Source organism: Amblyraja radiata, chromosome 16, assembly GCF_010909765.2.
Source record: "Amblyraja radiata isolate CabotCenter1 chromosome 16, sAmbRad1.1.pri, whole genome shotgun sequence".
Lineage (NCBI taxonomy): Eukaryota > Metazoa > Chordata > Chondrichthyes > Rajiformes > Rajidae > Amblyraja > Amblyraja radiata.
Window position 1 is genome coordinate 29851247 of NC_045971.1, and position 14028 is coordinate 29865274.

The following is a 14028-nucleotide window of genomic DNA, read 5'->3' on the forward strand; positions in this document are numbered from 1 at the left end:
GATTTTTTGTGCTTTTACTGCATGTAACTATTTTTTCATGTGTTTAGCTTTGTTTGAGCCAGTTTATGTTTAAAGTTTTACTTAACGTTTATCTCGTTTTTATTATTTATTCGGGGGATTCAAGAATCCCCGAGCTAGGCCGCCTAATAATAGCTGATTCTCACGTTACGAGCTGACACAAGAGGTAACCCGAGTTAAACCTCGTGGTAATAACGTACGATTAGCGTACGGCATTCGTGGACGCATCGTAGTGCATCGTGGCGCTAACGGCAGGTACTCGTGTAACTTGTCTACTCTTGCCAAAAATCAAACATGTTTGAAATTTTGCACGAGTCAATTTTACTCTTGTGGTTAATAATTGAAACATTTTAACTCGATGTAAGAATGTAGTGGCCCGTGCGTTTACCTTAGTGTATCGTGAGTCTACCGTGGGAACTCTTTAACTCAGTGGGCAGGCAGCATCAGATTGTCGCTCCCTTCAGTTTCCCAGCGACAGTCACCTGCCACGGGAGAGATCATGCACTGTTGTAGGTCTCCTTTGCACGTCGGTGTTTCTGTCTTTCTCCACTCATTGTTGGCCCCATCTGTCACCACCCCCACCTACACCCCTCTGCTTCCCGGCCATGTGTGTGACCCCTTCCCTCCCCTCTCCAGCTCCCCGCCCATTGCAACGGCGCAGGGGCTTTGCACTGTCTTCACGTCGGCGATGCCAGCAGGTCCGTGCCAGTCACCGGAGACATCAGGACCAATGGGACATCGACCACCAGGCCCTCAAGAATCCCTGAACTAGGCCGCCTAAGGGCATGTAGCCCCGCTAGGGTGACATGAGTGCGAGAGGTGATTCAATGCTGCGGTCACATTTACAAATTCAGGAATTCATTCAACACACTGCATTTCATACAAACATTTATCTGCAAGAAAAAACTACATTGAAGACTCAAACTCGCGACCGAGTAACTGCCGGGATCGAGGCGCAAACTCGCGACCTTGTGGATATGAGCCGAGCACTCTACCACTGAGCCAGCCGTTAAAATCTACGCTAAGAATCTTCCATTCCGAAAGCCGAAAAATTCCGAATTACGAAAAGTGTCTGGTCCCAAGGCTTTCGGATAAAAGGTTGTGCACCTGTACAATAAATAGAAGTTACTTTTATCTGAAGCTCTTTAGCCCCTCAACCCTCCTTTTCATATTGACACAATTCTTATAACACTATTTTTTACAGCAAGAGGTTGCTTAGGTACAGAACTGTGACATTATCACCAAACTGCCTGTATGTTTCAGATATAACCCCACATTCTTCTAAACTCAGTAATACAGGCTTAGTTTGTTCCATCTATCTTCACACAATAAACCCAACATACTAAGAATCGATAGGATGAACCTTTGCATTCTGTCCTTTTATGTGTTTCTATCATGGCAGTAATGAGTTGTGCATGACATACTTTTTTGAAATGCAGCTGAAATACTTCATGAGGAAATGCATTTCTGTAACATCTTTCATGACCTGGTCAACTGAAGTACCCAACTGCAGGCAGTAAAAACAAGAAACTGCATTTGCTGCTCAATGCACAAACGGACCCAGAGATCTGGAGTAACTCAACAGATCAGGCAGCATCTCTCAAGAACATGGATAGGTGACGTTTCAGGATCAGTGTTCTTCAGAGAAGCTGCTTGGTCTATTGTGTTGCTCCAGCGTTTTGTGTCTTTTTGTGCCCAACAGCTCGTGCAGTTACTATTCTAGTTTAGAAAAATAGAAGTGTTTGTATCCAGCATGCTCTCACAAACAGCAGGTGATGAAAAACGGATAGATTGTTTCTTAGTTATGCGTGTTTAAAAAAAATATATATTGGCCAGGACTGAAAAGAACTGCTCCTCAGAATAGCGCACAGGGCTCTTTTGCATTCACTTGAATGCACAGACAGAGCCTTGGATAAATGACTCCTCTAAAAGTTGGCTTTGTGATGACCACATTTGAGTGTGATTTCTTCACTAGATTTACCAAGATATTCCCTGGGTTGGAGCATTTCAGTTATGAGGAGAGATCCTCAGCCGAGGAGGATGAGGGCTCATAACTGGAAATTTTCCACATGGGAAACGTTCAAAAACAAAACAAGCATGTAGGTGAGAACACATTTAGTGGAGATTGAGACAGAAGAGGGAATGCTGTGTGCTCGGTTTGACATGGCTCACCCCAAGCTCCCCAGATGCAGCCCTCCAGCCCGAAGGTTTCTCCATTGATCGCATGGACTGACCGGCAGCATTGGGGAAAGGCATCTGCCTCATGATAAACTCTTCCTGGTATTCAGACAAAATGGCCCTGTCCAACTCCTGCTCTCTGCACCAGGAACACCTAGCGGTAAAGTGCCGTCCCTTCTATCCACGAAGAGAATTCACCCCCATCACCATGACTACGGTCTACATTCCACCCCAGGCTGACATTCATCTAGCAATGGAGGAGGTGCACGCCGAGATCAACAAATACCAGAAGACATTTCCCGACCTTTCACATCATAACTGGGGATTCTGTCAAGACCAGTTTGGAGAAGTGATTTCATAAACATCAGCAACACGTATCCTGTAACACCCTCAACCACTGCTATTCCACTATCAAAGATGCTTCTCGCTCTATCCCTTGCCCTCACTTTGGAGAATCAGTCCATCTTGCTGTGCTCCTCCTTCCTGCAGAGTCTGAAGAGCGCTGCTCCAGTGGTGAACTACTCAGAGGAGGCAGAGGAATTACTCCACAATTGCTTGGAGGCGGTAGACTGGGCAATGTTCAACAGACCAAGAAGAATATGCCACAGTTGTTACCAACCTCATAAGAAAATGCGTGGAGTAGTGTGTTCCCACCAAATCCATTCAACTTTTCCCCATCCAGAGGTCCACAGTCTTCTGAGGATCAGATGTCGGGCATACGGGAATTCCAGGTACAACCCATATAAGGCCATCAAAAAAGCAGAGACGCTTCACTTTAAATTGGAGGTTGAGGAGATGTTTGTTGGATAATGTGATAAGAGTAGAATTAGGCCATTCGGCCCATCAAGTCTACTCCACCATTTAATCATGGCTGATCTATCTCTGCCTCCTAACCCCATTCTCCTGCTTTCTTCCCATAACTTCTGACCCCTGGACCGATTAAGAATCTGGATGTGGTGGGGCTTGCACACCAGCGCTTCCTACAAGGTAAAACCAAGTCGCAGCTCGAATGACACCTGGGTGAGGTCAGTGCGTTCTATCCATGCTTCAAAAAGGAAAGCATTAATATACCTTCATGGCTTCCTGTAGCCCCTGATGGGAATGTAATTGCGGTCCCAAAGCTAATGTCAGAAGATCCTTCATGAGGGCGAATCCTTGCAAAGCGTCTGGACCTGATAGTTTACCTGGCGGCATTCTCAAAACCTGCATGGACCAACTGGCTGGAGTTTTTGCGGGCATCTTCAACCTCGCATTACTGAGGTCTGAGGTTCCTACCTGCTTTAATAGGGCTTCAATAATGCCAGTGCCCAAGAGGACTAAGGTGACATCCCTCAATGACTACCAACCAGTGCCATTAGCGATAAAGTGCTTTGAGAAGTTTACTACGGTGCATATAAACTCCTACCTTAGCAAGAATTTGGACCCACGATAATTTGCCTACCACCACGACCGATATTCGGCATATGGGACTTGCTGACTCCACTCAGCACTGACCATTTGGACAATGAGTACAGGTACTTCAGACTGTTCATCGGCTACAGCTCGGCATTTAACAATCATGCCCTCCAAACTTGGTATCGAGCACCAGGAACGGTGCATCTGCGCATCCCTATGCAACTAGGTCCTCGGCTTCCTCATCAAGAAACCACAATTGGTATGAATTGGCGATAACTTCTTCCTTGATAATTATCAGCATGGGAGCACATGAGGACCCGTGTACTCGGTCTCCTGCTCTATACCCATGACCGTGTAGCCAGGCATACTTTCAGATTTGCCAATTATACCACTGTTAAACTAATTACGGGCAATGATGAGTATCGGAGGGAGATTGATTGTTTGATTAATTGGTGCCAGAATAATCACCTTGCCCTCAACAGAGCTGTACCAAGGAGCTCATTGTTGACTTTAGGCGAGGCTTGTCGAGGATCTACCAACTTGTCTTCATCAACTGAGATACAAACATGGTGGACACCACCCGGTCCCATCATGAAAGGGATCTACAGGAAGCGCTGCCTCAAAGGCAGCCAGCATCATCAAAGACTCAGACCACCCTGGCCATGCTCTCATTTCACTTCTGCCATCGGAAGAAGGCATAGGAGTCTGAAAACTGTAATCTCCAGGTTCAGGAATAGCTTCTTCCCAACAACCTCTTGTACGCTACAAACACTAACTAAACTACATACTGTCTTAGTTACACTAAGGACTTCAGGCTTCAGGTGGCATAGTGACGCAGCGGTAAAGTTGCTGCCTACAGGGCAAGAGACCCAGGTTTGATTCTGACTACGAGTGATTGCCTCTACGGAGATTGTTTATTCTCCCCGTGACCTGCGTGGGTTTTCTTCGGGATCTGTGTTTCCTTCCACATTCCAAAGACGTACTGTTTTGTAGGTTAATTGGCTTTGTATAATTGTAAATTGTCCCCAGTGTATGTAGGATAGTGTAAGTGTGCAGGAATCGCTGGTTGGTGCGGACTCGGTGGGCCGAAGGGCCTGTTTCCGTGCTGTATCTTTAAATTAAACTAAACTAAACTTTTTGGACTAATAATGTTTTTCATTTGTTGAATTTTGTTTCGTTTATTAAGTTAAGGTTTCAATGTCAGTTTATTTCAAGTTATCTGTACATACTGTGTTTACAGGCCGTTATGCTGCAGTAAGAATAGCATTGTTCCGTTGTCAGTACATAGGCCAACTAAATACTTTTGATTCTTGAAAAAAAAGATTGTTTATTCTCCCCGTGACCTGCGTGGGTTTTCTTCGGGATCTGTGTTTCCTTCCACATTCCAAAGACGTACTGTTTTGTAGGTTAATTGGCTTTGTATAATTGTAAATTGTCCCCAGTGTATGTAGGATAGTAAGTGTGCAGGAATCGCTGGTTGGTGCAGACTCGGTGGGCCGAAGGGCCTGTTTCCGTGCTGTATCTTTAAATTAAACTAAACTAAACTTTTTGGACTAATAATGTTTTTCATTTGTTGAATTTTGTTTCGTTTATTAAGTTAAGGTTTCAATGTCAGTTTATTTCAAGTTATCTGTACATACTGTGTTTACAGGCCGTTATGCTGCAGTAAGAATAGCATTGTTCCGTTGTCAGTACATAGGCCAACTAAATACTTTTGATTCTTGAAAAAAATTTCACCCGCGTTTGAGTCAACCTGGCTGGGTGGAATGTAAGTACTCTCACAAGATTTAAGAGGTTTCTGCACAAGCACCAGAATTGCCAAGTAGACAAAGTGACCAAGCACATGTAGTCAGGATCGAACCTGGTTCTCTGGCGCTGTAAGGCAGCAATTCTACAGCCTGAAGTCCTTAGTGTAACTAAGACAGTTGTAGCTTGTAGTTTAATGTAGACCAAATGCTGGTAAATTAGTATAGATATGTACTTTCTGATCGACGTGGAATAGTGGGCTGAATGGGCTGACTCTGCACTGTATGACTCCATGATATTCATTCCTTCTCTATCCCGTGTCGAACAAGGTTGACAAATGTTATCCAAACACAGATACTTGAATGCCACACACACACACACACACCCACACACACCACCACACAAACACCCACACAAACACACACACACACACTTAAATGTGCATGATGTTTGGGGAAAACTTCTAACAATAATCATGATGACTGAATGGAAGATTATCACAAACATGCACTTCTTTATTAGGTAATCCTCATGAATTATGATTTAAAAAATCTGGTGTTTCTAACACAGCATAGAGAAGTGTGGTAAATGAGCATTGATTGATAGATGTTCTATGGGTACTAAAAATTCTCCCATTTTAAATTATAAACGAATTAGCATTGAAAAAGGGTTTATTGAGTTGTACGTCTGTGTTATTACACTGTGTTTAATGTTACACTCTTTACATGGCACAGTATTTATATAATTGAAGGAGCAATTTTGGAATTTGTAGACTGTTTTATGTACTAAACAAAATATGTCAGGTTTCAGTGACGCTTTATTCGTTACTGGCTTGAGTGAGCTATTTTTTCCAGTTTTGCAATCTATTTTAAGAAAGTCTTACAGCAAAATTATAACCTGACAATCTTGGCAAAGCAACTATCTGCTTCATGGGAGTTCTGCCATATTCTGACTTGCAAAGCTTTTGAAATATGCAGCCCATAATGTCATTCTCACTTATAGGTGAGGAAGTTTGAGTATTTCAATCCTGCTCAAGAATTTGTGCATATAATGTAAGGTTCAGCATTACACAACATTTTGATTTAAGTTATGCTGTTGTGTATAAATGTACCTAATTTTCATATGCTGGTTAAAACCATGTTAATGTAGATATTTTTTAAATTTCTGTTTTGTTGGTTAGTGTGAAATTACTTTGATAATGTTGAAACGATTTAAACTTGGTGCTTGAGAAACAAGAACTTTCTCAAGAAGAGTCTGTTGCATTATGGATTAGAGTAGCTATAGCTTTAATAATCACTCCTCCTTAACCCATTAACTATCAGTGAGCGTGCAAAATATTTGCAAGTTATAAATAGCTGTTGCTCTTGCTTTGCTTGGTATTATGTTAGTATTGGAAATAGAACATTTATTTTAAACCAGAATCAAAAGGCAGATTATTATCTAAATGGAACAAGACTGTAAATGAGTGAAGGACAAATAAATCTAGAATCATGAATTGCAAAAAATTAATAGGCGGGTTCAGCAGATAATTAAGCGGGTATATGGCATAATGGCAATTATTGCAAAGAAGTTAGGATTTAAAAATAAGCATGCTTTGTTAGAGAGTGTTGGTGAGGCCACATCTGGAGTACTGCACACAGTTTTAGTCCTTAATAAAGGGTATAATAGCATTGAATACCGTCCAAAAGAGAATCATTAAGCTATTTTCTGGTGTGAGAACTCTCCTATCAAGATAAGCTAAATGGGTGGTTCTGTCCCGGGCCCGGGGCAGCCGGCAGCCTGAAGTCGCAGCCTGAAGCCGCGGTCTGCAGAGCTCCAGCTGGTGCGGTGTCTACAGCCTAACTCGTGGGGGACCCGGGGGAAGAAGAAGCCATCACTGCCGGCCCGCGGCCAACTTCTACCGCGGGCCCGGCGTGGACTTACCATCACCCCTGGAGGGGAGCTTCGACCGCCGGCCCTGCAGTCTACGGTGCTTCTGGCTGCGGCGGAGACTTTAAATCTCGACTGCCGGCCTGCGGCCTACACCATCTTAAAGCCACGGTGTCCGGTGAGGAAGAGCCGATCCTGGACTGACTCTGGACTCTGGTCCTGTACACGGGGGGGGGGAAATGGAGGAGGACTGGCCAAATTTTTGTGCCTTCCACCACAGTGATGAATGCTGTGGTGGATGTTTGTGTTAGATTTTGTGTGTTCTTTATTATTGTACTGCTGCTGACAACCCAAATTTCCACCGACCCTGGTTATGTGGCAATAAATTATATCTATCTATCTATCTATCTATCTGTCTGCTTTGGTATTTACAGGAATAAAGGATAATCGTAATAAAACAGATACATTTCTACTCAGGCTTCACGGGGTAAATCTTGAAATGTTTTCACGAGTGGCAGTCTCAAATGGGAGGACACGGTTTCAAGAAAAGGTGCCTATCATTTAAAATCAAGATGTGTAGAAATTTTCTTCTCATAGATAATAGCGAATGCCTCAAATCCCCTGCTCCAGAGGGTTGTGGTAACAAGCTCATTAGAAGTATTTAAAGTGAATACATTTTTGAAAGATCAGGGGATGAGGGCATAGGAATCTGGCATAGAAGAAGAGGTGAGTTCTGGTATCGATCACCCATGATCATGTTAAATGATGGGACAGACTTGAGGGGCGAGATGGCCAACTCCTGCTCCTGTTTTCTCATGTTTTCTCAGTGTTTAAATTAGAGGTGTTGGGAGAATTAAGAACAGATGTTCCAGATGTTAATCTAACACTCTTAAGTAATGGGTGAGCGATTATGTGCTTGGACTGAAGTAGTACCTCAGAGAGAGGATTTCACAGAAACGTTAACAGATTCGGTGTTTGCATAGCCAGTTTCTTAGTGCTGCCTGGTAGTTGTTTTATGAAATGTGACCAGTAGTTTTCAATTTTGCCAACTAGTGTATGTATCTTGCTGGCAGATACTTCAACATATTTTACTGTTACCTGACAGGAAATGTTATATTACGTCAAAAGATTTGTTCTACTTGGGGGATTTCAGGCAGACTGTAGTGCTGGTGATTCATTTATGTAGACTGGATTTCTTCTTAGATAATTACGTTGCAAATATTTTGGCCAATACAGTCAAAGGTAGGTTCCAAGCTCAGTTTATCTCGAGGGTTGCATAGAGAGGAGTGGGAGGAATCGCAATTTGCAAAGGGTGGAGTGGGTTGAAGATGACCAGGAATGTGAATGGAGGTGACTACAGAAGAATCAATGTTGATGGAAGGGGTAAAGAGCAGGAGATTGCAAGAGTTTTTTGGAATATGATTGTTGGACAGGGTGCTTAATTTGGTGGAGATAATGGGTGTGTCATGAGATTTATAGTGTTGACCTGGAGGTAATTTACATTCCTGTGACAATAAGTATTTTCAATGCATTATTGAAAATAGTGCTAATCTCTCCTTTAACCTGCCAGGACCAGGCAGCACCAGAGACTCTAAATACTGTAAAATGGAGCCATGTGCTCTGATTGTCTGAAGAAGGGTCTCGACCCGAAACGTCACCCATTCCTTCTCTCCAGAGATGCTTCAGATTCAGATTCAATTTTAATTGTCATTGTCAGTGTACAGTACAGAGACAACGAAATGCATTGAATGCTGCTTGACCCGCTGAGTTCCTGCAGCTTTTTGTGTCTTTCTTCTCCTTAAAATTTCACTGATTGCTGCATCTGTGAGTCCATTCCCAAAATATCTTCATTGGATGCTAGAAACTGAGATTATCTTTTGAGATTCAATGCTTTTTATTTCTGGTCAGGATATGTGCAACATTGAGAAGTTATCAGTTTCCCAATTGACTCTGAATTCACAATGAGCCATCATTTAATCAAATGCTATTTTTCAAAAACTTCAAAAAAAAATTGGAAACAACAGCAGTATTCATCATTCCTTCCTCCTCCTATTTCTTGCCACAAACTTTCTGCTCTTCCTCGCGTTCATGCTTTTGCTTTTACACTCTCTGTCATCTCTTCCACACATGGAATGCGGTGTGCCTGGATGTAAAATATTATGTTGTCATGTGATCTTAATGAGAAAAAAGAAGAAACAGTTGGCAAGGAAAGGGAGGTTGGGATGGGAGGGTAGATTATAAGGTCTGAAGGGTCAAAGGATCACACCTCATCAGTTTGATGCTGCTGCAGCACAACAAATCAACCATCTAGACAACAACCATCTTCACAAGCAAACGTGAATGCCTATTCTTAACATTTAATGACATTATCATCATTGAATCTCCCACCATTAATACAAACAAATATTGAGCAGCTTGACACCATGCAAGACAGAGCCACCTGCTGACTGTGCAACAGATTCAATTAATATTACAGCAACAAGTTAATTGCGCATTTAACTTTCATTAGTGAATTCTGAGGAAGTTGCTGTAATATAGTATGTGCTGTCGTTGGCATTTCCTTAACATCAATTTTGATGTTTTTATATTTAGATACTTTTTAATAATCAATGTGCAGCAATTTTTGAGAAGGGTAAACCAAATTTTTAAGCAAAGACTGATCAAATTAACATGTGGGATTTTGATTTGTGTTGTTAATTCGAATTTTCTATGACTACTATTAACTTATAGTGAGTCCTTAAACCAGTTTAACATAAAACCATTCATTGTACTTATACTTTAAGAAATCTTTTAGGCTTTAACATGGTTTGGCATTTCTGCCAGAGTGTGTACAGAAACTTTTAAAAAGGTTCAACTAAGGAAGAAAGTAACAACAGTCCTATAAGGTTTGGAATGTCAAAACGAATTGCCCCAGTCATTTTTGCATTGTCATTTACACTCATTTTGTGAATTATCAACTTTTCTTTTACTATTGTAAATGACAGTATGGACACATTCTTGGTAAACATAGAGGTGAAAAGTTACAGGGATAGATTGGAATGCACATTTGAGATTATAGTCAGGTTAGCCATGATTTTAGTAAATGGTACAGCAGAGTCAGGTGGCTGAATGGCTAACTCCTGCCCTAATTCTTATGTTTGCTTCTTCACACAGTAAACCTAAAGTATTTTTATCTATTTAGTATCTCTTGAAGAAGAGAACGTGGTATGGACCTCAGCAAACAAACCCAAATGTCTAGATTTCCAGGCAGACTTAATTTCAAGTAGCTTTATGGACTTCAAAAGAAAAACATGGACAAAGTATGACAGAACTCTAGAAATTTAGACTGTAAAATAAATAAAAATGATTGATCAATTTTTAATCTGTGAAACAGTTTGAACTTTGTCATGATATTTAATGGTTCATCGTAAATTTATTTTTACTGATATTACATAACTTTATATGAGCAAATGTGGTTGAACAGCAGCAGAAGGAAGTGGAGAAACACAAATGTGTGTAATATGTTTTGAGGATTCTAGGAAAAAATCCTAGGAAAAAATATTTATTTCACAAAATCTTTGTACGTCAGTCATGAGCAGCGGAAAGTTTGTCTCCTTTAACAATTTTTAGATTCTGTTGGAACAAAACAAAATGGAAATTGAGAGTATGAATTTTACTGGAAAATTGTCAGTTTCTGTATAAAATATTGAAAATAACTATTTTCATGTTTGTTTCCGCAGCTTGGTATGGAGGATGAAGATGTGGTTGAAGTTTATCAGGAACAGACAGGAGGATGGTTGAGAGCCTAACTACTTGTCACTGTATAAGAATCTCGGTCATCTGTATAATTTCTTTATTGTTTCTTGTTAGCTGTAATCACTGATTTTGTATAAAAAAGAAAAAAAATCAAACAACTTTCTTTCATATAGTTTGTACAACATGTTGATGCCCAGCTTGAAGTTCTTATTTTCAGTATATTCTGTAACACAACCAATTCCGTATATTTAGCATAAATGGCAAAGTGCCATCTAAGATTTTTTTAAATAGAAACTTGTGATTTGAGTACCTTGGCTTGATAAATTCATATTTTTCATTGCATAAATAAGAACCATTTTGGATTCGCTTTTTTTCAAATTGTAGGAATAAATGGATTTAAGATTGTTGTATAAAATTTTCTTGCATTTAAAGGCATATTTTAAAACATACATTCCCAATTATATTTGAAATTGTAAGACAAGAGCAAAACTTATCTTGTTAAACATCTGGTTTTAGCTCATTTTTGGCCAGACAAAATGTTGACAATTCTTGTTCCAACACTAATAGCAAGTGTGGAAAAAAGGAACAAAAACACTGTATCATGTTTTAGGTGGGTGTGAACTCGCAAGATGTTTTAAGGAGTACAAGAGCAGTAATCATGCCACTGCACTGCATTTATATTGCATGTAAAAATTCTTGTGAAAAGCAGAATGATAGATGGTGCAAGACCAATGTCTGTCCTGGTGCTTTCTGATGGTCAAACTCTTTAAACATTTTTATATTTTAATAAAATGTTTCTGGAGCATTGAAAATCTACAGTTAGCTCTGCACAAGGATATTTCCTTCACTTTCAATCACTTCTTTGTATAATAGGCTGAAAATCCTTTGATTTTACTAATGGTTCAAGGCAGACTTTGGCAAACATTATGGCAAACAGACTTTACTGCCATACTCAACTTTTCAATAACATTCAGTCAGTGAAAGGTTACATAGAGATTACCTGTAGAAAACAGTGGCAGGAAACAATTCAGATTTGTTAGGTCTTGTTCATTGTAGATATCAATTGATCTAGTTAAACCTCAAGAGAACATTTATTTTAAGGGATACTTCCTAATTTACTTGCAATCATTAACTCCTTACTTTTTATGGTATAACTGATGGTAGTTGCAACTTGGGGGAAACAAAATAAATTGTGTGTATTTTATATGTGTTCGTGGTTTATGATCACTTCTTATACATTGGAATGAAACGATGCTGAGAATCTATTGAGAGAACAGATATTAAAAGATGTAAATGGATTTGCGACAAAAATAAAAGTTTTCAGACTACAGCACTTGCCATTATAGCAATTCCAGCACAACCAAGCAAAAGTGTGTAGAATACACTGTATCAACAGATACATGATTTAGAGAACAATTGTAGTAAAAAAAAATAAAAAATAACCTGAATAATACTTTTAATCATTTAATCCAAGCCTATAGGCTGTCCAATTTTTGTGTTTCCTTTCACAACATTTCCAAATTTCTTATACAGATCTTAAAAAGATATGAATGAGGGTTCTTCAACTTTATACATAATCTTACATTAAAATGCTGAATAAAAACATGTTGAGGAAATAAGTGACAAGAACACTTGCTGAGAAAATGTTAGCTTTTTGTTGTGTGTTTTACAACAACCTCACAATGAAACCTGCAAGTTATATTTCAAAAAAAAAAAATTCCTCTGTTTATGACTGTGGCAACTTAATACTTTTGCATCTAAGGCACATTCTTATTGAGCCCAGACTGCTGGGTTTTAAATCTAGGTATATTAAGAAACAAATTTGAAACAACCTCAATCTATGCTATTGAGTACCAGGTCCAATGGAGAATTTTCCATAATGTTGAAATACAGTCACCAAAATCATATGTATTTTGCATATGTCCCAATTATAGTTCTAAATCCCCAACACTAACATCTCATGTCCGATAATTCTCCGTGATTGTGTATTTACTGAGTTTTGGCCCTTTGACCAACAAATCCACCATTGGCATTTATTCCGTCATCTATCTGTGCCACAAATTTCAGGCTTTTCTCCTGCTTTCTCTCCATCTCAGGTATCTTTAAAATCTTGCTGACCAGGTTTTTGTTCACCTCTTATTTTATTGTGTGTGCCTTGGTATCAAACTATGATTTGATAAAGCTCCTTTAGAATATTTTACTTTGTTGAAGTTGTTATATCAATGCAATTTTCTGTTGAAAATACATGGCTTGCTTTTTATTGCTAGCTTTGGACTGTTGACTTTGTTCAACAAGGCACGTTACTCTAAGTAACAAGGAAGCAAACCCTTTTCTTGCCAGTGCTGCAACGCATATAGGCAAAATGTGACAAATTCTATTCTTTGGCAAATCCTCCCATTCTCCAACTGACGTATGTAAAGATTAATTATACAATAAATGCTGTGATGGTACTTTGCTTATTTCACAAACATTTTATTTCATTCAATGAAAATATTATGCTTTTGATTTATAAAAAAAAAAAAAAAAAGACATAAAATGCTGGAGTAATTCAGCGTGTTGGGCAGCATCCCTGGTGACATTTCAGGTCGGGACCCTTCCTCAGACCTTTTGATAGTACTTTGATTAGTGGAACCAAACTGCTTCATACCCATCAAGTAAATTATGAAAATAGCAAATTAGTTCTCAGAGGATGTGTCAAAATTAAACATTATATAAAGGATTTACATTCCCATTAAGTATATTTGTGACTTACTGGTAATTTTTAGAGATAGGCATTTATATGGGGTTTTAATAAATATGATATTTCTCAGCATCTGAACTTAAATGCATCTGTAGAGTTGTTGAAGATCCTGCCTGACCTTGGCAGGATGTGGAGAAGATGGTCCTCCAGTGAGATGATCTAGAATCAGTTGCCACTATTTAAGAACAAGATGTGGCCCTTTGACATTTAAGTTGTGGCAACAATTTTTCCTCAGACTTGTGAGGCTTTGGACCTTTGTCTCATGATTCATATATTTATGTCTTAAATAGTCTCTGGATTAATTATATTTTGCTTCTTTAGAAGTAGTCCTATAGAACTCAAAGCTT

The 14028-nt window shown here is 39.6% G+C and overlaps 1 protein-coding gene across 1 annotated transcript in view; it reads left to right on the forward strand.

The window, feature by feature from the left end:
* The window catches only part of sumo1 (small ubiquitin like modifier 1), a 48266-nt gene extending 34875 nt beyond the window's left edge, over window positions 1-13391 (forward strand). Inside the window, exon 5 of the mRNA XM_033035396.1 lies at window positions 10926-13391. Within this exon, the coding sequence (XP_032891287.1) occupies window positions 10926-10994 (69 nt within the window). The 3' untranslated portion in view covers window positions 10995-13391. The remainder of the gene's footprint in view (window positions 1-10925) is intronic.
* The last annotated feature ends 637 nt before the right edge of the window (window positions 13392-14028 follow it).